The sequence below is a fragment of the Falco rusticolus genome, chromosome 2 (genome assembly GCF_015220075.1).
Source record: "Falco rusticolus isolate bFalRus1 chromosome 2, bFalRus1.pri, whole genome shotgun sequence".
NCBI classification, from domain to species: domain Eukaryota; kingdom Metazoa; phylum Chordata; class Aves; order Falconiformes; family Falconidae; genus Falco; species Falco rusticolus.
The window spans coordinates 27,397,068-27,425,051 of record NC_051188.1 but is presented as its reverse complement, the minus strand read 5'-3'; the positions used below and the strand labels follow the sequence as shown (position 1 = coordinate 27,425,051).

General features: G+C 39.3%; 1 protein-coding gene across 1 annotated transcript in view; it reads left to right on the top strand.

Annotated features, from left to right (window-relative positions):
- TRPC4 (transient receptor potential cation channel subfamily C member 4) overlaps positions 1 to 27,984 on the top strand; it is a 162,104-nt gene that overhangs the window by 131,189 nt on the left and 2,931 nt on the right. Inside the window, exons 5-10 of the mRNA XM_037378463.1 lie at positions 4,798 to 4,937; positions 13,355 to 13,668; positions 15,494 to 15,689; positions 17,389 to 17,583; positions 25,520 to 25,561; positions 27,361 to 27,450. Of these exons, the coding sequence (XP_037234360.1) occupies positions 4,798 to 4,937; positions 13,355 to 13,668; positions 15,494 to 15,689; positions 17,389 to 17,583; positions 25,520 to 25,561; positions 27,361 to 27,450 (977 nt within the window). The remainder of the gene's footprint in view (positions 1 to 4,797; positions 4,938 to 13,354; positions 13,669 to 15,493; positions 15,690 to 17,388; positions 17,584 to 25,519; positions 25,562 to 27,360; positions 27,451 to 27,984) is intronic.

Below are 27,984 nucleotides of genomic sequence, written 5' to 3'. Positions count from 1 at the left end.
GTCTGTTATTCCCAGGGCCTCATGTGGTCTGTGGGATTCCTGCCCTGAATTTACATCTTGTTTCATTCCATTAAAACCACAGGGTGTTTAATGAAATTTGTTTCTATCATCTCAGCCTGTTTAAAAATATCCGTGCTATTTTCTTTTACTGCTCCAGTATCTAGTTATAAACAATGCAACAAATGCTTGAAAGTCTTACCTTCAACTTTCCAATTTAAGTCCTTGATTAATGAGATGGAAAAGCTGCATAACGTTGATAATCTCCTTGTAAGTGGCAATAAATCATAAAAGCAGGTTGATGAGGAACAGGTATAAGAGGCAGGTATAAAAATCTAACTGGTGTGGAGAGATAGGAAAGACACAGTTGGAACAAACAGACAACCAGAATATAACAAAGATTATCCAGGTAAAACAGTGACATCTGCTCTGGGTGGAACTATTTCAGCTAAATACAGGCACCTGGAAATTAGAGATCTGTTTTAAATCAGCCTAATCCTCCATGGCTCACTTTGCAGTCAATGGGAAGATTGACCCACCTGCAGATGACAGGATTATTGCCTTGGAGATGCTTGTTGTCTCTCTGGAAGTTAAAAGAGAGCTTTAGACAATTATCTGCAATCTGACTGTCTACTCTTGCTTTTAGATCTACTCTTTCTATTTAGCTGGCTCCTCTTAGCAGTTTTTCCCTAGCACCTGTGTGCAGGCTGGTGGTGTCCCTTCTGCTTTGCTGAGACATCATCTTTCTTGCTGCTGAGCACATAGCTCTGACATGAGCTCTGTCACCATGTGATAACGTTACTGCTTTGGCACATTAATAACACGCAATACCTGGACTCTAGATCTCTTTCCTACCTGTAATAACGCAACTATTAGACGGTCTTATTGCTGCATGTCTTCTATGTCAGGTTCTGTTTTGGAATTGCCCAAAAGTCTCCTTAGACAATAAAGCCAGGTTGTGTCCAGCTATCCATAAATCTTCTAAATAGAACAGGGAAGTGTGCAAGGTCACAGAGAAAATGTTTTTAAAAAAGTATGCATATAAAGAGATTTTCTTAGTCTTTTCCTCATTCTCCCAGTGAATGTAACAGAACAAAATTGGCATATGGTACCAGACCCTGTGAAGATAAAAGCTGACTGACTTCTTCCCCCCCTGACCCTTCCTTCTTGCAAAAAGATATAATTATGATCTACAACAAGATTTTAAGACCTCTGGATGAGTGACCATAAGTTAATTCTAAACAGAACAACTGGGAATCTCTCATGGCTCAGAATAGCTCCATCAAGTAAACTGACCAGGCCTTAGAGGAGTCTTCAGCTTTGCAGAAAGGCTCTGGGATTCAGAGTACACTTTTATAGGATAACCCTTCAGGCACACTTGGGAGGATTTACAGAACTCCAGAGATCCCTGTTCTTCCAGCATTCGCTGCTCCAATTGAGCACCCCTCAGTAAACCTAGCCATAGAGATCTGGTGCCTGCAAAGACTCTGATCTCAGCTTTCATGGTGAGATTGCCCTGAAGTTGTGGTTTATAGCTATCAACATTAGGACTTTGTACCTTCAAAGATCTGCCTTCAAAAAGACATGTCTGGAAAGCCTGTGTAGCATACATGGACTCTGTGTCTGTCATAAACATAGCATCCATCAGTCAGCCTAGTTTCAAGTTTCCTGGAGCCCCATCAGATCTCAGTAACTGTATTTGTATAGAGAGTTAGCACTTAGATTCTTTGGCTGGCAAAAAAAGATTGAACTGTCACATCTCCAGCCAAAAAAACATGTAGTACTTCCAGTTTTCCATTATCATTTGCTCGAAAAGATTAAGTCCTGCATCAGGCTGAACATAAAAGTTGTCTTGAACCAAGAAAAAATTTAGAAACACCATCGTTATGACGTCAAAGTATACTCAGAACTTTCAGCAGCCAAATGACTTCAACTTTGTTGGTAGTTTGGATTAGTTGTGTTTCTAATTCAAAATGATCAAATTTACAAAGGCTATATACTCTTTTCCACTATTCTATAATAGGTCGGTATTTCTGTTAGTGTCAACTTTACAATCACACTTCATCTTCTAAAGCCCAGGAAATACTTGGAAAAACAGTCTAGCTTTTCAGTCACAAAACAGATCAAATGCAGCAGCATTAGTCAGCATTTCTTTTTAAATCTGTGCATAGTTCTATTGTATTTTAGGTAATGCTATCAAAGCATATGATGCTGAGGAACAGTCTTACAGAGAACAGCCCTGTTGTGTTTGTGTCAGTTCACATCTTTGCCTGGTTGTGAATCATGGAGAATATCTCAGCAGAAGACTTTACTGAACCTGCACGCTCTCACTTAAACCTTCATCTTAATAATCATCCCAACCTATTTCTGCTCTGTTTTTAAAGCATATTTTAAAGCAAATGCTTAACTTGGTGAATTACAAAATAATTTATATTTAAGCCTTTTTCTTCGAGCATCTTCCATCAATGCAACTGCCTGCTTTCTGTGCCACAGCAGCATTCCCAATGTCAGGATCCTGGGGCTACATCTGTATTATTAAATAAACAAAAAAAAAACCAACAAGGAATTGTTCTCTAACACTGAGGCTTAGGGGCCATATCCATATTACACAGCCGTTGGCTCCAGGTCTCCTCTGAGCCTGGAGCCATGTCTCCTCAGGCTCCTGCAGCACAATAGTGATTTGTGTGTGCTGTTCTGCAAGTGGAGCAAGGGTGACTCAGAGCAGTGTCTGAAACGTGAGGGGTATATTGCAGCCCCCAAACCAGCTGCTTTTATAACCTGGTGATGTTTAACATGTTATGCCTAAAACATAGCGGAAGAGCAAGCAGGGATATTTGCAAGTACACGGGCTGTGTGTTGAAGGTTGGATGGGACTGTGGTGGGAAGTGGGAGCCAGACTGCTGTCATCATGTTCATACTGTGTGTTAGGAGCAACCAGCTCTTGAAGAGTAAGTAGATGAGTCATTTCACAGGCTGAAATGGGCAGGCTTTTAGGAGCTTGCCTAGTAGCCCTGTGAAGCTGTGTTCCCTTTGTGGTGGTGCTTGGGCAGTTAGCAGCAGCAGTGGGTGCTGTTAGTGGATATTGACCCCTGCCACGCAATAATGTTCCACGATTTTCTTACTGTTTCTCATCAGAATTGATTGCAGCTTGAAAATACATGTTAGTTTCTTAACAGTGCTATATTTTGTGTATTAGTTTCATCTGATAACCTAAACACAGAGTTGCAGTCAGCCTGTCTAGGCTATTGTAGATACTAAAATGGGTGTATATCACTTTCCTGTCTACATGTTCGCATCATGGTCCTTTCTCAGAATGTGTTCCCCGAGCTCTGCAGAATGCTGAAATAGTGATGGGGGCATAGTTGAAAATGAACCCTATGAAAATAAGTTGCTGGACCGATCAGATGATTCAGGTACTCCTAAGGCTTGTGATTACTGATGATGACACACAGAAACAAGACAGGAACTTGTGGCTGAGATTTGATGGGGAGAAGGTAGTGAGAAAGGGAACCTTTCCTTTTGAAAGCAATCAGGAGACAGAAAGACTCAAGCCAAACCACTACAAAATGAAATTGTACTCCTCCCATCTATACCCCTCCTGCCTTCCAAATAACTCAAAAACCTACCTGGCTTGAACAAAAATAGACCAGGAATCACTTTTCAGGGATCATGTTTGAGAGAAGACACAGGTTTTCCTGCAGTCAACTAGAAGACCATTGAGACAAAATGTTAAGGTTCAAGGTGAATTTAGCCCTGACTAGAGTAATGCAGGTCCCTATAGGGACCCTCTATAGACCCCTGCACAAAATCTGTTCAACATTTTCTAAAGGAGCATGTGATAAGCAGGTGGAGAAAAGCAATGTTGAATTAAATGTATCTCAACAACTCTATGTGAGAGACTGGGTTGTTGTGGTGAATTTTGTCCCTTTAATGAGCACAACAGTAAAAAATTCCTTTAAGAAAATAATTAACTGTAAAAAATTAAAAGCTCTGTTCATATTGTGATCAAAAAAGCTCTGTAGGGAATAATATGAAATATGCATCTAAGTGTTCCATATTGTTTTATGATACCATATTATACAATAGTGTGGAGTATCTTCTTCAGAGAACTATTAATGTTTATAGCATCACAGTCTCCACACAGTTGTCTCTGGAGCTGTTGCACCAAGTTCATGTCAGACAACTTGCAAAATTTCCCACTGGGACTGAATACTTCTGTAAACACTTTGTGTCCAGTGCAATGTGTGCTCTGCACACTTGAAAATAGTTTTCATTCCTTCATGTCCCAAAGGAAAATATTCTGCTGGAGACACTACTCTTTCTGATGGAAAAGGGACACTTCAGTTCAGCATGGACAATAACAATAGAAATTCTCTTCCGTATTGTATGGGTTCCAACTGAAATAAATTAATGTGTTGGATTGACTCCTGCTGTCATAGATTTTCCAGTTTTAATTATATTGCAGCAGATACCAAGGACAGAGCTGGCAGTGGTGACTGGGTTTAGGACCCTTTTTGTACTTATTAGAATACAATGGGGAAAGAGATTGGAGAAAGCGCAAGAAATTGCCCTTGTACAAGCAGATGATTTTTTTGTTTTGTTTTGCCTGACAAATTAATTCTGGAAACATTAATGGGAAGATAGAATTTCACCTAACTAGATGTGTAATTTCGAGCACTTACCCACCTTCCCTTTATAATTAATGTCAGGAGAATCAATCTGTTGTGAGATAAGTGTCTAGAATACTCACAGCCTTTTTTATTTAATATACATGCTTAATGAATTATGTTCTATTTACAGGTTTTATCTGGGGTGAAATTAAACAGATGTGGGATGGTGGACTACAGGACTACATTCATGATTGGTGGAACCTCATGGATTTTGTAATGAACTCCTTGTACTTAGCAACAATCTCTTTGAAAATTGTTGCATTTTCAAAGGTAAACTTTAAAAAAAAAAAAATCAGTAGAATATTTAAGACAAATCAGGCTTCTTCAAACTTTCTTCTGTATTTGGAGGTTCTCAGGCTTAGCAATGCAAGAGATGTATGATGTGCTCATTGAATCTTCTCCAGATATGACAAGAAACTAGACCAGGATAAGAATGAACAAAACATTGTGATTTATAATTTTTTTTTTTGTTCTGGGACTACACAATCTTTTGTTATTTGATCATGAATAGTCATAATGTCATTTTCTTGGAAAAGGGAGATCACTTGTAATATTTAATAATGTTTGCACAAAATTATGTTTTGAATTAGTCTTTGTGTATTTATCAGTAAGAAATTATTACCTCTAAGACAAGTTTACACACCATGCAAAACTTCCAGACAGGACTACAAAAAAATACATATACTTAAAATTGGGGGTGGTAGTGGTGGTGGTGGTGGTGGTGTATGTGTGTAAAGAGCAAAGTTTTAATTTGTGTTGAAAATTTCTGATAAGTGCAACATGAACAAGTAAAGCTGGAAGGAATAAGATAGTCACTTGAGGCTGGTTATGTTCATTTTCTCATCCTTTTCATGGACTTCTTATGAATGATTTTATATTCTCACTGTTTGAAGTATCTTCCAGAAAAATAGCCCTCCTTTCCAAAGCTATGGAACATATTGCATTTTTGTATGTATTCAACATCAATCCATAACATGATAGAAATTCCTTATAAAATGAAAGATTTTAATCATAACAATGGTCTCAAGGACAAGGAAACCACATCTGAAAGGAAACTAAAGCATCTTAGCATCTGTCATGGATCTTATCACATCCAAGTAAAGTTAACAAGCCCATTTTTACTGGCCATTGTGATCAGCACTGTATTTCAGCTGTTTCAAATTCCCTGCCACCAGCTACTCTGCGTGTATGGAAGAAGTCTCTCCCCAGCCAAGGATCTTTTGGCTGGAGAAAGAAGAGGATACAGCCATCAAGTAGCTGGTTACAGCTCCCTTACCCTCAAACAGCAGCTGTTCCTGCTGCAGCCCTGCCATAAGCATAGAGGAACATAGGAATCTCTGATTTATATCATCTTGTGTCTCTTCACAAGTGCCTACATGTCAGCCAGTCAGGGGCAGGGGTGACCAAAGACCTGTGATCTGTTGACATCAGCGTCCTCCTGTGACAAAAGTTTTCTGGCGTGCTGGTTCTCTGGCTGCAATCCTTTGGAAGTGTTCTCACTCAAAGAAATTAGAAGCTGTTGCCTGAAAGAGCAAGCTGCTCACAAGCGTGAGGAGAGCTGTCATTTAAAGCTGATGAAATGCCTTTTTACACACAAGGGCGCCTTATCATAAAGTGACCAGAAAATTGTCATTTCAGCATCCCATGTATCAAAGCAAACAGTTCATGGAAAAGGCATGTTTCCAAAGCATTTGTGATGGCCAATTATTCACTTTAGAATAATATTTGTTAGAAGACATTTCATCTCCCAGACAGCTTCTGCTTATGGTAATTAGATTCCAAGGTGACAGTATCTGGGATAATATGCATCCATTACTCTCTGAATTAGTGCTTGCATGCCAATCATAATCAACACAGTGCATAAAGCACTATCTTTGGTTCTGCAGATATTATATTTTTACTGTGTGTGCAATGTTGCACCCAAATACCTTTTTGTTCCTTAAAAGAGCCTCAGTTCTGGTAGTCAATTGAAACACATGATGAGGTAATAAAGAGACTAATACAAGTGTCATTTAATATCCAGCCACATTTTCTTCAAATACCTACAACAGAATTCCCCACCTCTATCCCAGAGGAGATTGAGAGAATGCCAAATGTAACCAGTGTTTTGATGTAAAGCTTTTATTTTTGTTTTCTAAACCTTGCAAGACGATTTTTTTCTGAAAGAGCTTTTCTGTTATTTATTAATTCAAATATATAAATGCACTTCTTAGAGGTATTCTACCTCCTATAAAACAGCTAAATCTACCTAATTAAACATTTTTACCAACTCCCTTGAATAAAATTATGAGAGTGCCCTCATACTACTCTCTTGTGTGATAAATGTTCCCAGAGAAAAACATAGTGTATATTGCCCATTCAAGGCTCTCCGACTGACACAGTGGTTGAGCAGATGGATATTATTTGCAGCAGCTGGTGGAATAATGTAAAATACACCAAAAAAGTGTAATTTCAGGATGCGAGAACTGCTAAGATAATTCAGTTACCTGTTTCATTGCCAGTATTCAAACAAAATGAGTACATCTCGTGTTTTTCAAAGGGCTATGCTTTTTGTCTCTGATTTTATATCAACTTGTGAGGTCTTTTTAAATTATCCAGTATATCCACTGAAAATACTTTCTCCCCAATAAATAATATTATAAATAGTGCATTGACACGTTTAATGAGAGTACAAGATAACAGATTTTAAGCAACACATCTGTTTTGATGGAGGGTTGTAGATATAGATAGACATCTCGTGCTCTAAGAGAAATGGTTCTTTTTATGGTTTTGGAAGATAATTTAATTTGTACTATTGCATAAAGTTAGGTGAAGTGCCAACTTATATGCAGACCCTGCTTGCTTTATCTTAAATATTTCTTAAACCTGAGCATTTGACCTAGTGCAGCTTGTTCCCAGTTCTGCTAGAAACTGCATGGAAGTTCATATTACTGATTATGTGTCTCAGCCACTGACATGAAAAGCTAGTAAAAAGGTTCCTATTCAAGGCAAGAACTCTGAAAAATAACTAAAAATACATTGTTTGTCTCAATATTTACTGCCTTAGTGATCACTGTGTCAGATCTACTCTGTTCAGTAGTAAATAAGTTTATATTTCTCTTCTGGCACCAATTCTGCAGGAGCAAACATTGACTTTGTACATTGTAAAGTGTTTTTGATTAATGTTTCACCAGATTTACAGACAAAATGTCCATTTACGTAGGAGTATTAATGCACAACCCTCCCCCCAAAATTATGGACTCAATTCCTAAGTGTAATTACTGTTTTAAAGCTCTTTGCTAGATCAGCCCCCCACCCTTTTCCTACTGCTGTTCCGAAATTCAGCATAATGTATGCAAAGATTGGGACATACATTTTAAAATAGGAGGAGTTCACATTTGCATATGACCTTTCAGGAAAGGATTTAAAGTACTTTTGCTGAAATGGGTATTATTTAACCTTTCTTTTGTTATCAGAAAAAAAGAGGGTCACATTTGACCAAGGTCCAGCAGTCCATTGAACATTCAGGTAGCCTGATCTACATGTCTGTTTGATCTTTCTTGTTGCTTTCATGAGTTCTACAGTTAGTGACTTTTGTTTTCATGGGAAAACTGATCGCTCAGCTTTTTTCCTCACAAATGGTTCTGATACTAGATTTGCATTTTAATTCCTTTGAGTAAGGATCAAGAATTATTATCTTGTATTCCCTGGGTGATATCACACAATCATCATATATTTGCCTTGAAACTCTACTGTTTATATGCTGCTCAGTTTGTTTTCTGATCTTCTTAACTTCCCATTGATGTGCCATGTACATTTCATTCAACTGACAAGCCAATGATAGGTATCATTTAATCATGTTGAGTGATGGCTGGCTTGTTACAAGTCAAGAGGTTGTGTTTGCATTTGAAGTGGGGAGAGAAATTCCTCAGGGTCACAAAATAATAAAAGAAGTACTAAGTATCAACATCATGGTTTACAAAAAGCTCAGTGTTGCTATATTTGCTCTTACCGTTTTCCATTCCCTAGAACAATAACCATTTATTTATTCTGTATAGAACGTAAGAACATCAACAAGAATGAGTGAGAGAACAAATGCTTCAGTTCTGCATGTTTGGGGTTGTTTTGTCCTAAAATACAGTTTTTCTTTTTTTCATATTCTCAATGTTTCTGTTTTTAATATGCTTAGTCTTTTTGTGCCTCTGCTTTCTTCTCCTTCTAACACGTAAGCTTCTTTGTTCTGCTGGTTGTTCTTCAATATTTCTAGATTTCTTTTTCAGCATCCTCTAGTTAGTGGAAGCAGTTTTGTTGTCAGAACCCTCTTAAACTCTTATATATATATATATATATATTATATATATATATATATATATAACTTGCTGCCTTCTTTCAGCTATTATGTTTCACAGATAATTTCCAAAATTGCTTCTCTGGCCTTCACCTTTCTCACAATTTTTAAGCCAAGTATTTCCAGTCTCTTAAATCACATCTCTTCAAAACTGAAATAACAGCAATCAATTTCTACTTACAGTCATGACTTTTTTTTGCATTGTATCTAAACATGCAGCAAGCACTTGGGCCCCAGAAAGGCACAGTCAGTTAAGCTGAAATACCGTGTGCCTTTGATTTCCCTTTTATAAATAAGGGGTCATTTATCTTTTCTGACTGTTTTAATGCACCAGTTTTGTGTCTCAGTCCAGAACATCATAGATAAATTCCTTTCTTCTCACCTTTCTCCTTAACCTCATCTCTTCTAGAAAAGGTGACATTGTATACATCTTGTCAGACTACAACTATAAGATAGCCTCTTCCCTACCCCAGTAATCAATGAGAAGAAACAGAGAAAGTTAAAGAGCAACTCATCTGACCTGTTTGGGATATCTGCTTCCCTAATACACTAGAAATGCCCATTTTTCTTTGTGGACTGTGAGAGGAGGGGACAGAGCACAGATGTGGCTGTCCACACCTGGCTGGTTTAACTTTATTCTTGCTCTTTTACTTTATCATTTGCTATCCTTATTCAGTGTCCTCTAGTTCCGTGTTTTCCTCTCCTGCTTGTTTAACTTCCTTGGAATCTGCCACTACTTGGTTCATCTAAAATATATCTGCAGTTGGATGCTTTTGATTCTCTAACAAAAACTCAATCTATTCCTGGTTTCAAATATCTTCTTTAAATTTTTTTCATTAATATTTTTCCCTTATTCCTCCAACACACCTTGTGTATTTTTCTGTAATCTGAGCATCTAGTGCACTGTTCAGCACCTAGTCTTTGCTTGTACTGACAATTGTCCCTAGTTATTTAACAGGTGCAAGTTTTTACATACCAGGGTTTTACAGTTCCATCAGAATTCAGTCAAATCCTGTGTCATATTATTCAAAGAGAGGCATTATAGAAAACATGCTGAGTTCTCATCTCTCTTTTCTCAATAAAAATTGAAAATTCTGCTTCATTTTCTTCTTGCTTTTATCTCTTAGCTGATGCCTCTAGTAACTCAGTTCTGTTTTCTACTGCCTGTTACTTCATCACCGATCTTGAATCAGTCAGAACTGGACTGAAGGGTAGTAGTGGATGAAGCAGAATAGCAACTATCTTGGAGCTACAATGTCAAATGCAGTAAGACTTGATTTTACAGCATGATCATTAGGGAGAGGATAGTCTAATGAAAAGAGTACTGAGCTATGACTCCAGCAGGTCTGGATTCAGGTCCCTACTCTAAACAGCAAATATCAGTGGTGGTTGAAATGTAAGGCTGAGTAATTCTTAACTCTGCAACGGACTACTGCTCTCCAGTTTTGCAGTTCTCATCCCCAAATCCACAAGACTGTCAGATGCTATTGTTGCTTGTACATAAGTAAATAAAACTGTGGCAGGGATGGCAGTCAGGCACTGGGACTGTCTGACTTACACTACCAGTCAGTTAGAGCAGCTGTAGGATTGTGGGGTCCTGTGCCAACTAGCACTGTCCAAGACAATACTCAGTTCCCATCTGCAATTTGAATCATAGAATGATTTGGGTTGGAAGGGACCTTTAATTCTCATCTATTCCAACCCCCCTGCAACAAGAAAGGACATCTCCAACTAGATCAGGTTGCTCAGAGCCCTGTCCAACCTGACCTTAAGTGTTTCCAGGGATGGGGCATCTACCACCTCTCTGGGCAACCTGTGCTAGTTTTTCACCACCCTCATCATAAAAAAATTTCTTCCTTATAGCTAGTCTAAATCAACTCTCTTTTAGTTTAGAGCCATCACACCCTGTCCTATTGCAGCAAGCTCTATTTGAAAGTCTATCCTCATCTTTCTTATAAGCCCCCTTTAGGTACTGAAAGGCTGTAATAAAGTCTCCCCAGAGCTTTCTCTTCTTCAGGCTGAAGAACTTCAACCCTCTCAGCCTTTCTTCACAGGAGAAGTCTTCCATCTCTCTGATGATTTTTGTGGCCCTCAGGTCCATGTCTTTCCTGTGCTGAGGACTCCAAAGCCAAAAGCAGTACTCCGGGTGGGGTCTCACTGGAGTGGAGTAGAGGTGCAGAATCACATCCTTGGGCCTGCTGGCCATGCTTCTTTTGATGCAGCCCAGGATACAGTTGGCCTTCTGGGCTACAAGCGCACATTGCCAGGTCACGTCCAGCTTTTGATCCACCAACATCCCCAAGTCCTCCTCAGCAAGACTTCTGTCAATCCCTTCACGCCCCAACCTGTACTGATATTGGGGGTTGCCCTGACCCAGGTGCTTGGCCTTGTTGAAGGTCACATGGACACACTTCTCAAGGTTGTCCAGGTCCCTCTGTATGGCATCTCATTCCTCAGATGTGTCAACCACACCAGTCAGCTCGGTGCCATCTACAAACTTGCTAAAGGTAAACTTGATCCCACTGTCTATGTCATTGATGAAGATATTAAACAGTACTGGCCCCAATGTAGACCCCTGAGGTGTTGCAGCACACACAAACAAACTACTAGGCTGTAACAAGGCCTTTACCATCAGTGAGAGCCTACTGCCCATCTGCATCTCCTTCCTCCAGAGGTCACATCACACTGCTCCTCCCCCCTCCAACAATCCTTAGGGCTATTTAACTACTTAGTGGGAATGAGCTACAGCTGCACATTGTCCATGTCAATCAACCCACTGCCTCCACAGCAAGGCCACAGCTGTATACCATCAATGCCAATCATTCCACTGCCTTCATTCCTCTACACTGAGGGACACCGCTTGTCACTGATCTTCATCCAGACATTGAGCTGGGGACCACTACTCTGGATTCAACCATCCAGCCAATTCCATTTGTGGGGGGCCATGTCATAGGCCTTACAGAAGTCCAGATAGATGACATCTATAGCTCTTCCCTGTTCCACTGGTGTAGTCACTCTATCATAGAAGGCCACTACGTTGGGTCACGCAGGAATTGCCCTTGGTGGAACCATATTGATTGTCTCAAATCACCTCCTTGTCCTCCATGTGCCTTAGAATAGCTTCTAGGAGGAGCTGTTCCATGAGCTTCCCAGGCACAGGGGTGAGGCTGACAGGTTGGCAATTCCCAGGTTCCTCCCTTCTACCCTTTTTACAAATGGGTGCAGTGTTTCCCTTTTTCCACTCACTGGGGACTTCACCTGACTGCCATGACTTTTCAATTAGCATGGAGACTGGCTTGGCAACTACATCAGCCATTTCCCTCACAACTCTGGGAATAGCTCATTGGGTCCCATAGGCTTGTGTCAATTCAGATTCCTCAGGTGGTCTCAAGCCACTCTGAGAGCAGTCATCTTTTGAGCATGAGAGTCATGTGGAAATGTTGTGGTGCCTGGCTATGGTGTTTCATCTGGCCCCAGCAACACAGAAAAGCCCCTTTCCTGACTATTGAGGGTGTGATCAGCAGCTCTGAAGGATGCATCTGGGTGTCCCACAGTAGGTAAATACAGACTGCACCATAGTCCCTCTTTGAAATCTGCTTCATATTATATTACCCCATCATTTTAGAGTGCCTCATAGCATACATTCTGTCCTCTAATAAATTCTGTAAAACAGATAAATGAGACCAAAGAAATAGTAGAGTCTGCCACGGTAGTTAAACCTTAGTTCAAAGTAACATCTTTCATCTTCAAGGAATTTTTTGGTAGAGCTGAAACAGTGGAGAGTCACAGTTCCATGGATCAGACTTTAATAATGAGACACACAAGCAGTTTGCCATGGTTCATTCATAAACAGCTTTTTCATCATTGGTCCTATGTTAGTGATTAAGTAATATACTTATTCGTTAATTAAATGTTTTCTTCCAACTTGCCAAAGTTCTTGTGTGTTTCTGTCCATCATTGTCATATCCACACTGTTCTCCAAAGAAATAACTTACCTGATTTTACAGCTGAAAGTTTCTATAATTCTAAGAACCCAGGTGTTCAAAACTGTTCCTTTTCCTCTGTCAGAATTTTTAGACTTGCTTTTGCTACTGTGAAAATTAAAGGCAAATAAAAAAAACAGGCGAAAACCTGGAAAGTGTAGACCATCCTGCAGATAAAAATGAAGGACAAGTACATGGGTGTTGGTCATTTTTTGTTTTCCTAAAATAAGAAGCTCTTTTGAAGACATGTTGCTTTCTGAAAGGTATTTAGTTTCATTGTATTATCAGAAAATTAATTGAACAGCTTATAAAAAACTGACATACTTTTTTGTGCATAAAGATAGAGAAGTAATTTCTTCCCTTCTGCTTGTTTTCAGTATAGTGGGTTAGTTCCACGGGAGAGCTGGGACATGTGGCATCCAACCCTGGTGGCTGAGGCCCTGTTTGCAATTGCAAACATCTTTAGCTCCCTACGCTTGATCTCATTATTCACTGCAAATTCTCACCTGGGACCTCTGCAGATATCTCTAGGAAGAATGTTGCTGGATATTTTGAAGTTTCTCTTCATATACTGCCTTGTGCTGCTAGCTTTTGCAAATGGATTGAACCAGCTGTACTTCTACTATGAGACAAACGAACCCGGCAACTGCAAAGGAATACGATGTGAAAAGCAGAATAATGCATTTTCAACGTAAGTGGCTGATCTATTTCTATCTTCCCCTTCTGCCCACAGTATTTTAATCACTTAGATGTTGTTTACAGGGGAAAGACTGCCTATTTTCTATTGGTATTATGGTGGTGTCCTGACAGACACATCTAAAGTTACCCTAATAAGAAAAAAACAAACCCCCCCACCATTACATCACTCTGTAATAATGTTCAACCCATGCCACAGTGAAGTCTGTACAATTCAAGATAACTCAAAAGATCAAAAGATAAAGAGGAGGGGGAGATAGTACGACATTAGAAAGTACATATTTAGAATTAAGGGGAAAAAGGTCACCAGATCAGAGCTTGCTTATGCAGGCAGCTGTTGCTCTGCATTTCTTCCATGTCTACTTGTGGGCATTAAGTTTGATGTTCTAAAGCATGAAGAATCCTTGTAAATGTGATAGCTGAGGCAGGAAAAAACATTCAGTCCAAGCTTCTACTGACCCTGAGTCTACTTTACACAATCAAAGAATATATTCTAATTTCTGTTTTAAAGTTGTTTTTTTTTTCTTTCACTTAAAAATCAGTTTTACTTCACTCTGTTCTGTAGTTCCTCTATCGTACCAAAACACTACCAAAGGAATACTAATTCTTTCATCTTTCAACTTGCATTCTGAACCAAACGTCTGCTATAAATACCTGTTCCATATTACCTTCTATGAATCGTATCTAGGCTGTTTTTAAAACACATTTATTACCAATGGCTTCCTTCTTAACGTAAATAAACAACACCTTTTATATCATCTTAATCAAGTAACTTTGCTCAGACACAGCATATTTATCTTGCATATTAATGGCATCTTATGCAGGTCTAAACTTTGTGTGATCTGAACAGAAAAGCATAGGGAAATTTTTCTGAGTGGAACATCGAGGGAAGCGATGTTATTCGTCTACTAGTACTAGTGCCAGAAGATGGTGTCAAGGCAAACTGTGGTGCCTTGTGAGTTTGTTCTGCAACTGTGAGCAGGGGAGAATAGTGGTTGTTCAATTTTTGCTCAGACAAGTGTAAACCATGCAAGAGACTCCAGACCCTTTACCACTCGTATACACTCTATTACGGAAGCAGGGATTCAGGATCTAGAATTTCCATAAGTCCAAACACACTGCCCTCCCAGGTATCTCTGCAGGACAGCACTGTACTGGATTCTGTGTCACAGTTCTGTTTCACAGGTGATGCTGCATGGTAGGAAAGGGTCTGAAGGGTTAAGTTTGGTCCAGTTCTGAACAACAGGCCCCAGAGTGCAGGACTGCCCATAGTGGTACAAGTCCCCACAGTTCAGCAGCTTCCCTGCTCCAGGTGCAGGGGGGACAGCACTGGTGGCCCACTCATCTTGTCGGGGTAACCTGTTTCTGGTGTCAGGGTGAAGGAGTAGGAGAGAGGCCATGGAGGAAACTCACTGCAATTATTGTCAAGAAACTCTTCGGTTGAAACACCATCACTGAGTTACATTTGGATCCTTATTCTACCTTCTACAGTCAAGACAAAGGGTCAAAATACTTCAAAGGAAGGTGTCTGAAATAAAATCTCTAAAACTATATTTATGCTGCAGAAGTTTAAACAAAACTGGCCTTTTATTCTCAGGCTTATTTATAGATTCAGTATTCTATATCTAGAGCCTCAGATCTGAAACATTAAGCTACTGTTTCCCTAGAAATATATTCCATATTTGTTGCCTATATTGTGGTAAGTATCATTCATCTCAATCAAGTCAAGCGCTTTTGTGTGTTTGGGGAAAAAAACCAACAATCTGAAAAGTACATGTATTGTTATTATACAGCTATTCCCTTTGGGTTCTGTCTTTCAGATTATTTGAAACGCTGCAATCATTATTCTGGTCTATATTTGGACTCATCAATCTCTATGTGACCAATGTGAAAGCAAGGCATGAATTTACTGAATTTGTTGGGGCCACCATGTTTGGTACCTATAATGTAATATCTCTGGTTGTTCTACTCAACATGCTAATAGCCATGATGAATAATTCTTACCAACTCATTGCTGTAAGTTGTTGCTTATCCTTAAATAATTTATTATACATACGTTCTGTCTGTTCCTATATCCCATTTTTCTGGCAGTAAATATTTTTTACAGACAGGATATTGGGACAAATTCTGTGATTCGTTCTAATTTTTTTGCACTTTTCTGGAAGGACCCAGAAATCAGGCCCAGCTGTACTGGGCAAAGGGGAATTTCCCCACAGCTTTGAATGAGGACTCTGCTGCAGAAGCCGGCTTGTGGGTTGGGAAGGGTGTCCTGAAGCTGCTGGAAAGTGGTATGGGCCACAGTCCTTCCCAAGCTGCACTGTTCCAGGACCTCTTCTGAGAAAGAGACTCTGCCAAAGATTGTTCTGCCTCTGCTTTATTTTTAATAATTATAATTATTAACCTTCAAAAGGCTGTTACTTTTAGATTTTTGTGTAGTGTGAATATACAGTTAATAGAAATTGGATGCCCATGTTTCATGGACAATTTTGGACTCATTAGCAGTTCCAACAAAAGGTTATGGCTTCTCATTCAGCAGTGTAGTGTTTTCTCCTTTAATGAAAACTGTCTTTATCCTTATAAGAGCTATTGGGTTATTTTTATTTCTCATCTGTCTATTAAGGAGGCTAATGAAAATAAACACTGATTCATCATATGATAATTCAAATATGATCATGCAGAAAGCAAACAAACCAAAGAAAGCGTCACAGCCTTAAGACTTTAAAATGTACCTTTTTTCTAATCTAGAAGTTACAAGTTTTCCCACAAAAGAAATACTGACTACATGACAACGCTAGCTGGCCAAGTCTAGTACACAAATATCACAACATACTAGCATTCATCAAAAATACTGCAGGTAGAATACTTTTCCTACTACAACTTCTAAATAACTGGTTCGATTACTGTATATCTGACTGAATATTAAAGGCTAGGGCTAGACCTGTAGTTTAAATTCTTGGCTACTATATTTGTTGTCCAAATCTAATATTAGTGATTTAAACTTTTCAACTGCTAGGATTCAGCAATCTTTCCATGGACTTTAGTTTTGATTTTTTTCCCCAAAACTTTTCAAATTTATACAATATTATATAGAATCCAAAAGAAATAAATAAAAACCCCCCAACCAAACAAACAAAATAGCCCACACAAAACCCACTACAACCTATTCCAAATACATAATTCTGAAGTAGTAGGAAAAACAAGATACTTGACTCAACAATTTTAAGTAGCCTCATGATTTGTTGGATAAACTGTCTGTGAGTTTTTGGGGATGGCAATTACTGAGAGAGTGCATGAGACCTACAGACTTGTTGAAGCTGCGACAGAGCAGAGTAATTAATGTGATCTGTGTGGAATAATGATGAGCTGCTATTATAACAAAACAACTCTTCCAGAACAGTAGCATTTTTCTGCTTGTAATTATCCTTTGTTGTTTGAGATACTTTTAATTATTTAAAAACCTGTAGCAAGGAAAGAAAGGTTGAAAGTAGATATATACAGTACGTATCTAACATCTCTTTACTAAGTAAAGCAGCTTTGCTTTGGTTTGTTTTGTTACATACAGACCTTCTGTCAAAAGAAGATGCCAGTATTTTAACAAGAAAATTCATTAGTATTTCAAGCTTGTTCTAGTTTTAGGTTTTCAGATTTTTGTAGAGTTTTGTTTCACCTTCTTAATTACAGCAACATCTGTGCTGATGTTGTTTCTTGTGTGCAGGATCATGCAGACATTGAGTGGAAGTTTGCTCGAACAAAACTTTGGATGAGTTACTTTGAAGAAGGAGGAACTCTGCCCACTCCTTTTAATGTCATACCAAGCCCAAAATCTCTGTGGTATCTGATCAGATGGTTATGGAGACACCTTTGCAAGAAAAAAATTAGAAGAAAGCCTGAGAGCTTTGGAACAATAGGGGTAAGTCCTGTGTTTTGCTCTGCCTGTAGTCCTCCACTTCGCTAAACAGATGAATCTCTCAGCCTTACAGAGCATCTGAAGTGGCAAATAATGTGCACGTGAATTAGAGAATAATTCTAGCAGTGTTTATTTTTTACTTTCCTTTCAATGTATTTGACTGAAGAGAAGGCATCATTGTACTCCTGTGCAATGAAAATATACACTGTGACTGTGCTTCATCTACTAGTAATGCAAGAAAGATTAAAAGCATTACAAATACAAGAGATCAAATGTGTATACTTGTCTACCAGTCCCAGAGGTGTGGTTGATGATCTCTAGCTCAAGTGTCACAATGACATATCGTGAACCACAAGCTTGTGTATAAAGCATTCATCATGAGATATTCTGTCTCTCTGTCTCTCTCTCTACATGTAATGAAATGGGTTTACCCTAAAAGCATTCTTACCAAAAGCTGTTCCCATTAAAGAAAACCTGTTGAAAGGTAACAGCATTTACTTGGAATTGCTTACAAGTCATTTCAGAATCACATCGGTACCCTGTTCTAACAGTGTTGATTAGCAGAGAAATTTCTAGGAAAAAAGAGGGGATAAGACACCCAAGGGGAGCAAGAATAGTCCTGCACCTGGCTTCAGCAGATGCCTGTGTAATACCTCGGCCATAGACTTTCTCTGGTAGCTGCAGTGGGTAAAGCAGATTTGAATTTGTCCCACCTAGCTTTATCCAGTTGACATACCTGTCAGCAGCAGTTTTTCTGCATTGTCAGAGCAAATACCTGGGCAACAAGCTAACTCACCAACAACGAAATCTCTCTAGTTATGATTTATGCATTTCTCATAGTGAGCAAAGCAGTACCTCAGTAACTAGACTGCAATTAGCCAACTCCAACATAAAGAAAACTATTGAGGGTAAAATGTGTATAATGGCGCTTTCCCTATACCTTAGGGATTTGGTGAATATAAATGTTTTCAAGCCTTTTAGGAATGCAGGTAGCAAAGCATTAAGTGAGAGTGTGGGAGTGTCGTGGGGAAGGGGAAGAGGAAAGCCTTATAGTTCTCATGCTGTTGACCCTGGTAGCAAAACTTCCATTCATTTCAAAGAAGCCAGGGGATATGATACAATTCTTTGCTGATTCATTATTCTATCAACCTTTTCTTTGCATTTCTCCCCAGTTTCTTGGGAAGCGAGTAGTAAGGATAGGCTTTTCCTACATTTTCTCCTGTCGTATCCTGGCATTTGGTTTAATCACCAGATATACTTGGAGGAACAAGTTCACATGGGTGTACAGATATATGATAAAGAGGACAAGTGACATATAAAACTAATACACAGTTCCTAAGCTGATGAGTGGATTTTGTCCTCTTTGTGGAAAGCTTCTAATCGGGCTTATTGCAGTATTCTGATCTTGTTGGCCAGTATCTATATTGTGAAAGCAAAATATGCTTCACTTAACTGTCATACTTGTAGACAGGAAAGAAACAGACAGAAAAGAAAGCTTATAAGCATAAGGATGGCATAGAAACAAACCAGTAATGCAAAGAAGGAAGAAACACTGAAAAAAACCCATTGGAATTAATATTAGAAAAGAAGTGAAGAGAGACAGTGATTTAGATAGAAATAAAAACAAAAGACATGAACTAGCATGAATGGTGAAGAAGTTCAAGACTCAAACATCCCTGTGTAACCTAGCAAGGGAAAGAAGAAAATGCAGAGACCAACAGAAGGAAAACTGAGATTTTGTTAGAAGAGAAAAATCAAGAGAGTGATGTATGTGTGTGGGGAGGAAAGTAGGCAATGCTTCATGGCATTTGTTAAACATTTAGTAGGGATGATTAGCTAGTGTAAACTGATAGAGTGATATTAAAATTAATGGTATGATGCCAATGTAGAGCTGAGGATCTAGGGCTGGTTAACACAATAGCCCTGTTTGACTGAATCAGATCCAGAATACCCTTATACATTCCAGAAAAAATTCTGGACAATATTTTCTATCAGACTTCCCATCCACGGTAAGGGATTTTTTTTCTTTTTCTTCTTTTTTTTTTTTTTTTTTTCTTTCAAACTGCAGCTCTGGGACTAAACTCATTCTTGGCTTTGTGGAATAATAAAGGAAGAGACAGGGTGCTCTCAGCCCTATGCTGAATGGCATGATGAGGAAGCTGGTTCAGAAAGATCACCCCCCAGGTCCTGTGGCTACATCTTGATGGGGTACATAAATACCACCATCTAGATATGAGCATCTTGGGTTTTGAAAAACTGGTGCAGCAAAGGGTCAAAGGGCAGGGAGTCTCTCTCACTGAGCTGGTTAGGAATATTTCCAAATAGATTTTTTTAATTATTTTTTTTTTAATGGAAGAAATACAAAAACCTTTTTCAAGACTCTTCAGCTTCAGGATGGAATTTCTGTTTGGAAAGAGAAGAAGCAGGTACCAAGTAAAGAAAATAGCTTGGGCTAAGGGAGACCCAGGTTCATTTCTATTCTCCAGTGGATATTTAATTATTTACCCCAAGCAGAACAGCTCTGACAGGAGAGATTTCCATCTCAAAATCATTAAGACCCTGGGGGGGAAAGGTACTCTCTTGGGACAACATAAGAGAAGTAGCTGAACCTGACTTCCTTACGATTTGAGTGTGAACCACTAATTACAGAACTATTTGGCAGCGGAGGACACAGGTGAGTGAGAGATGTAGGATGGTTTTGGTTAATTTCTGTAGAATAAATTTAAAAAAAAAAAAAAAAAAAGAGTTTGATGAGAGACACTGGAAATCCAAAACAACTGTGAGACAATAGTGCCATATCCATTGCTAGTTTCCACTGCAGAGTAGGTACTTAGCTGCAAGTGCAGCTGGAACCCCTGTGAGGGATCCATCCAGCAGCTATCATGGCAACAAGACTTCCAGCTGCCTGGAAAAAATGAGTGGCTGTGGCTGACCAGGCATATTCAGTCCACACATCTGGGCATCTCATAAAGCTACAAAGTTCTTCAGCTAGTTCCTCAGCTATAACAGCAGCCCCATTAGGGCTATCTGAATTTGGAACATTGTGCAATATCCAGGCCCAGTAATGCACCCAAGCTCCAACATGGATTAAGGTGTGGGTATGCCCTATGTGCTCTTGTTTCCACATTGGTAAAACCTGTCCATACCCAATCACACATCAGAGTGTGAGAGCCTCTGTTTGCTCTGGTGGTCAGTTCTACACACAGTTTGGGTAGATGTAAACCAGACACTGTTAACTGGATTTTCCTGAAGAGGTTAAGTGGTTGGAGAACCAATGGGCACACCATGGTGATCTCACAGTTTGTTCTGGGGGAGTGTGCTGCTTTCTGGTTTTGAAAGACTTATTCACATCACCCACAGCTCAGCCTTGGCTTCCCAGAACTTTTTCAACTGTCCCAGCCAATTACATCACAAATTAAATTTAGAACCTCTGTGCCCTGTCAATCAAAGGGAAATGAAGAGTTTTCTCTGTCTTTTGTTTGGGGATCTTAGAAGACAGCTCCCTGATTCCAGCTCACTGGAATCTCCCCTGTAATAACTCTGGCCTCAGAGCTACAGCAAAGATAAGCTTTGGGGAGACTTACTTCTTTCCATTGAGTCCTGCATTATAAACTCTGATAATTCCCTGTGACCAGTACTGGGGAAAAAACACTGTAGACTCAGTTTCAGGCTCATTTTCTGACATTGGCTATATGGATGTATGGATGCCGTGTTTTCTGTAAGGCAGAACTCAGATTTCAAAACATTTTGTTCTGAAACCTCTAAATGCTATCTTTCATGTTAGGAAGCTCTAATCAGTGGTGACGTACTATGGTGTTTTCCAGTAGAAAAAGCAATAGTGTGCATCCAAAGGCTGAGTCAGTGCTGGAGGATGCAGAACAGACGATAGACAGAATGGAGCTGACTTGTTAAAGCCAGCATTTTTCAAGGATCAGGGATGATATCTGCGTAAGAAACCTTAGTACCAAAAAGCCAGGAATCATAAGCTAAGAATGAATCAAGGATGTTTTAAACATGTCACCAACAATCCACTGTAAAAATATAAATAGTGTACACTTGAAAGTTCACTGTATGCAGGCAGAACTTGTAAAGCAAGGGTCAGGGTCAGGGTAGTTTACATCAGACATGCTAGTGAAAGGATTTATCTGGCTCACATAAAGAAGAAAAATGTCAGTAGAAAGAAGTGTGGCATGGGTACTTGGGAGGACCATCTACAGTGCTTCTTATAACAAAGCTACCATGGGAAAGAACAGTGTCTGCAGGGAAGTGAGGTGCCTCTGCAGACAGCTGATTAATTCACTTCTTGGAAGTCAGTTCTGTGGTTCCGCTATCCTTTGTTATAGTGGGACAGCTGAAGCAGTGTGTGGTGGAATCAAGGAGCAATTTTTCAAGGGACAGGTTTTTAATCCAAAGCAACGTGCTGCCCAGCCGTGCTGGTGGCAGCTTCTCTCGCCACAGCTACAGCTGAAGGAAGGGCGTGATGCTTGCATGTGATCTGCTAGTAGTTCAGCTCTACTATTAATCAGACAGAAATCTTCTACCTTTCAGATTTCAGCACATTTTTATTTTCTGTCATTTTGACAGATCCCAGGTATGCAGCATGCTCGTTAACTATTATCACAAAGTATCTCCTACACTTAAAACCCTGAAATAACAGCGTGTGCTGCTCTTTATATATATATATGTATAGCAGTTCTGTTAATTTTGTCAGCTCACTTTTGCAAAAGCCAGATTAGTGGTGTAATTCTGTTGATTAATCTGAAGTTTGCCATTGGGTGTTTTAAAGCTACTCCTGTGAGCCACCTGAAATCCATTGCTATTTCAAAAAAGAAGGGATGTAAGAAAAGAAACCCCAATTGTACTAATTTCCTAAAATTACATTCTACTTTGTGTCTGATCAGTCACCAAAAAGTGTTTTACTTGTAATTTTAAGTATTTCAGAGAAGAAAATGGAAAGGATTGTCAAGGATATCTTCAGTAATTTTTTTTTCATGTGTGTGCTTCTGATGTCTAGATAAACAGTTAACTCTTTTTTAGACATTCAGATTTTTATGCCATTTTTCCAAGCAACGTGAATGATAATTATTACCATTTGCAAAGCAAGCCTCCGTTCGCCTTCTCCTATTCTTTGCTCTCCAAGTGGAAAATGATGCAACTCCTAAGTCAGTATAAGTCTTGTATTTTCTCTGTAATGTGTGTTATTGAAAGTTGAGCAAAGAAATAAACTTTTAATCTGGAATGGAAAACACTAATCTGAAGTGTTTGTTGTATAGCCAAGGACCATCTCATGGGGAAACCTCTTTGTCAACACACATGAGGTCTTACCCTTTTTATGGGATGCTTTTATTCAAGACGAGGAGTATATCCCATGACTTCAAACAATCTTTACATTTTCTGGACCTTTATCACTAAGCAGTTTGGGGTCAAATGCAGACATTAAATTTGAATTCCTGCTTTATAAAATATATAATTTGATAAAACATTTCAAAAGGAACTCTCAAATTTCTGACTGCTAAAGAGATTTTTCTTCCAAGCAATGCAAATTACTAGGCATGGCATAAGCAGAAAAACCAAAGTAATTATCACTACTAGCAGAAGTACTATTAAAGCTTCCTAAAGGGTATTAGTGCCCCCTTTGGAAAGCAATAAAAGTATCCCTTTCCAATTTCATGATCTCATACAATGTTGTCATCAGATGAGTGTTTCTTCCCCTGTTGCTAATTTTAGTCAGATTTTACTTTTATCCCTTTGTCAGCCATAGCATTCAACACTTGTTCATGCACGTAACACTGTGGTTACTTGAAACAAATTTTGAACAAGCACAAATTAGGTTGAACAGGTAAAGAAAAACAGGCTGGCTGAGAACTAAATAAGGATGATATGAGTGTTAATGTGATTTTATTTATAGTGAATAACTTGATTTTCAGTTGTATTTAAGAAAAAAATTCATTCTGCTTTCAGAAGGAATCAAAATGCAATTACGAACTGGAGACTAAATCTGAACAGGAGATAGAGAACTTCTGGGGGCAATAACTTTGATAGGTTATGTGTACACATAATTCCCTGTGCAGTATGTGTGTTTCTGTGTATGAAAACACACCATTAAATGCATTCTCTTTCAGCTTCTCAGTGGTATGGATTGAAAATAGTTAAGTGCAGTAGAACTGTTCTGGACACATTACTACACAAAGAAATGTATAGTCATCCCAGATTGCACTTGTTGACATTGCACTGGAAAAGCCACAGCCTCCATTTCTAGGAGTTTCAGAATCGGTTGCAAAAAAACCCGCCAGCCATTTCTTGTTATGAGTACAGAATTAAACCTAGGCATTTATTTTGTGTTTCACTGTAAAATAAAGCAGACAGCAACAGCAGAAAGTATTCTGCTAGACAAGAACCAGCATTTGTTTTATTTATAGGTGTTATTTGCTTTAGCTGTACTGAATTGCATTTCAATTACCTCTTTAAGTGTTTTTCCCTTTACCTGTGAGTCAGATCTGTTGTTGAGAGCTCTTTTAGCCACGGGCTCCCCCAGTGCTCTCTCAGCGGGAATGAAACATCTCCATCGTGCGGTCAGTTGTGAAAAATCAGATTTTTTTATTTTTCCTTTTCTCCTAGAAACCGGCTAAAGACGGTGGTGGGAGGGTATCAGCCTTCCCAGGCCCTCCACCCTTAAACACCAGGAATTTCCATCTTCCCTTTGGATGAGGCATAGCTACAGAAACACAATCTGGAGAAATCCTGCAGATAAGATGCTTATGTATAAAGCCCTACCCCACAGTGGCTGTTCAGAGTGACTAGGAATGAGTGACTTTCCCCTTTCTGTTATTTTTTACCCAGCCCAACCACACAGCTACCACATCCCTCAAGTTAATTACAAATAAGAAATCAACCCTAAAGTGTAAACCGATTCCGAGTACAGGGAAATCGATAATCATAAATTGCCAATCAGTTTCAAGTAAAAGATGACAGAATACCCTACTGTGCCTGCCTCATTACGCAACGGAGGTCAATTTTAACAAGTCCCTTGGATGTGCTTTTATGCTGTTTTAAGATGCTGTAAGTGTTCCGTTTTGTATAAATACAATCAGTGGTCAGACACCTTTTCTCGACAACAGCAGACATAAGAAGCCAAGTTAAACTGTTAAGTATTTCTGTTTCTTCCACCAGTCAGGGATACTTAAGGTAGAGAATAGGGAGATGTAACTCGGTATGCTATTGAGGACAACAGTAATCTGAGGACTAAGTCAGGTCTTTTTTCCCCCCATCATCTTCTGGAGAGCCCTTAGACTGGCAGTATGAGCTAATGCAACACTTGCTTAAAGCCTGTACCATGCTTTTGTCCTACCACATTTCTTTTTGCTGTTCTTCAGTTACTAGCCTTCTTACCCTCTCTCCTTATCAACGCCAAACTCTGTATTGCAAGCTAAGTTTCTTTCTTCCATACTGTAAGAAGGAAATTTTCTCTTCAGTATGGTTTTATAGCGCAGGTTTTGGTTAGCTCTGTTTTAAACGAGACATAAGGAGCCATAGCAAGTGTCTTGCTTACACCATACTTATGCCAAGCTTTTCTCAATTCAGTAAAATACGGTTCAGCCTGTGCAAGTGAGTGACATCATCACATTCACCTTCTTTTTTAGATCAGTGACTTTGGGGTTCTGCAAGCAGAGACCTGACTGCGCCACCACAGCCATGCCAATGCTGCAATAGCAGCACATTGACGAAATCTAGAAAATCCATTTTGCCTTTGCAGTAACAGCATTCTCCCTTCTATAAAGTTAATGACAGGCTTTGCTCCAACAGTGCCATTTTTCAAGGGACTTTGAACCATCTCTTTTAGCTTGCTAGATACCACATATTGCACAGACCTGCTGTTTTGCCGTGCTGTATTTTACTACCAGACAGGGATGCATTATTTTTGTTCTTTTCTTTTTTTCAGAGGAGAGCAGCTGACAATCTCAGAAGACATCATCAATACCAGGTACAGGCCCGTGTTTATTTTTTGGGTAATTATTTTTCTATACCTCTAAAAGGTCTTCATGAGGGGAAAAAAAAAAGGATTTAATGAGAAAGAAAAAAAAATGGAACACACACACAAAATACATACTTATTTCATTATCAGCAAGTGAGCGTAGTATTTTTGGTGTTCAAAAAACAGCATTTGAGAAGTAGAGTTGTCTGCTTTTGGGGTACAAAAGGATATTTCCAACAGCAATAATATACTAACCAGTATTTTGCCCACTGTATACATGGATTGCCTATAAAAAGGCAAACACATAGTCCCAGCTCCCTGCTGGGATTCATCAGGATCATATGTGCAGGTCACTGACATGCTCCATCAGAACCTGCTCTCCATACCTCCAGCTCTGGTCTCCCAATGAGAACTTCCCATCCCTTAACAACTCCTCTGCCCAGATCCCCTGTAAGCTGTTCTTCTCCATCTATCCTGTGTCGGCCTCTGATTTATTGAGATTATTCTAGCACAAGGAATAATTTTCAGATTTATTTTGAATTTTTGTCGTGTTAAAAGGGCTGTTACTTAAACAAGATGGGTGTACACTTGTAGGTTTGGTAATTAATGGATTCCATATTGGAAATGACTAGGTAAACTAGGACTTTTCCAACTAGAAAAGGAGACAGCTGTGGGAAGTACAACAGGGATCTATAAAATCATGGAGAAGGTGAACACAGAGCAGCTGTTTACCATCTATCCACAAACTGAATACGATACACGTACTACACTGCATTAATAAGGCTGTAGGCAGCACTTTGAAGGAAGTGATTATTCTCCTCCAGCCCACACTTGTAAGACTGTATCTGGAGCAGCGTGTCCTGTTTTGGGCCCCCCACTACAAGGAAGATGTTAACAACCTGGAAGGAATCCAGAAAAGGGCCACCAAGATGGTTAGAGGGCTGATATAAAATTAGAAGCTCAGATTTCAGCTTGGAGTAGGTTAAGGGGATCTAATTGCTGTCTTCAATAACATAGTGTGTGGTTAATAAGAAGGAGCCAGATTTTTCTTGGAGGTGCACAGCAAAAGAACAGGAGTCAATGGACACAATTTGCAGAAAGGGAAATTCTGTTAGGAAAATTGTCATCACAGTGAGGGTAGTAAAGAATTGGAAGAAGTTGCTCAGAGAGGCTGCAGCATCTTCACCCTCGGAGATATTCAGCACTGGACTGCACATGGCCCTGAGCATGTGTCCAGGCATCTCTTTCAAACTAAATAATTTTAGAATTCTTAGAAGTAGAAGATAACAATGGAAACTATAAGAGAGCAGGTTAAAAATAAAACCCCAATGGACTTTTATTCCAGCTATACTGTGGAATTTGTTGGCAGAGGATTTGTGGATGCTGAAAGTTTACAGAGTTCCAAAACACATAGGAAAACCTGTCACAGCCCATTAAACCTAGAGCTATCATTTCTGATTCAGAAAGTCTTTGAATCTCACATCACGGGAGGCTTGGGAGAGTGTAGCTGGAAATAACATTAGACAACTGCACTAGACTTACGCCCCTCATGAGGCATCAGCAGCTGCTCACTGTCAGACTGCATGTTACTGGCATGAGACATACCTTTGGTCAGACCCAATACAGCCCTTCTCAGGACAGTAAATATCAGCACTTCCCATTGAAAAGCAGAACAAATTTTCAAGCAGACCTAAAGTTTGTATATTTTTTGTCATGTACCTGAAGCACAAAGAAGTCCAAGCAGGCCCAGTGAATGTAGGTTTAGTAACTAATACCAAGAAAGCTAACACAATATTTTATATTTTTAGGAAGTTATGAGAAATCTGGTTAAGAGATATGTTGCAGCAATGATAAGAGATGCCAAAACTGAGGAAGGACTGACAGAGGAAAATTTTAAGGTATGCATTTATTTATATGTTTATAGGTGGTTTAATAAGATATTATAAGAATGTGAAGTATATTTCTTACACTCCTCAGTTGTTCAGGTAGCATATAACTTCATTCCTAGAGTAGTGTCGGTGTCCTGATGGACCACACACAGATAATATTGTACATGGATGCCAGCAAGTCGTCTCCTTGCTTTAGCCGGAGCAATAATCAGTTTTATCAGCTAATTTGAATTGTGCCCATGTGAGAGGGGCACCAAAGTGGGACTAAGTGTGTGTAACAACCTATTTGCTGAAACAAGATTCAAATAGTTTCAGCACCTTATCAAATAAAATTTTTAAAAGACAGGAGTTGCGGTGGCTGAAAGTAGCCTGCAGTGATTAGCTCTGACTTAGCTACTTGCTGCCAAACGTAGTGGAAATGCACGAAGCCCTGCCTGCACTGCTGCTCACAGGGAAACGCTTATGCATGCGTGTGTCCCCGTGTGTGTGTGTTTGTAAAGGGGTGGCGTTAAGAGCTGATCAAAATGCTGTTATTATGATGGG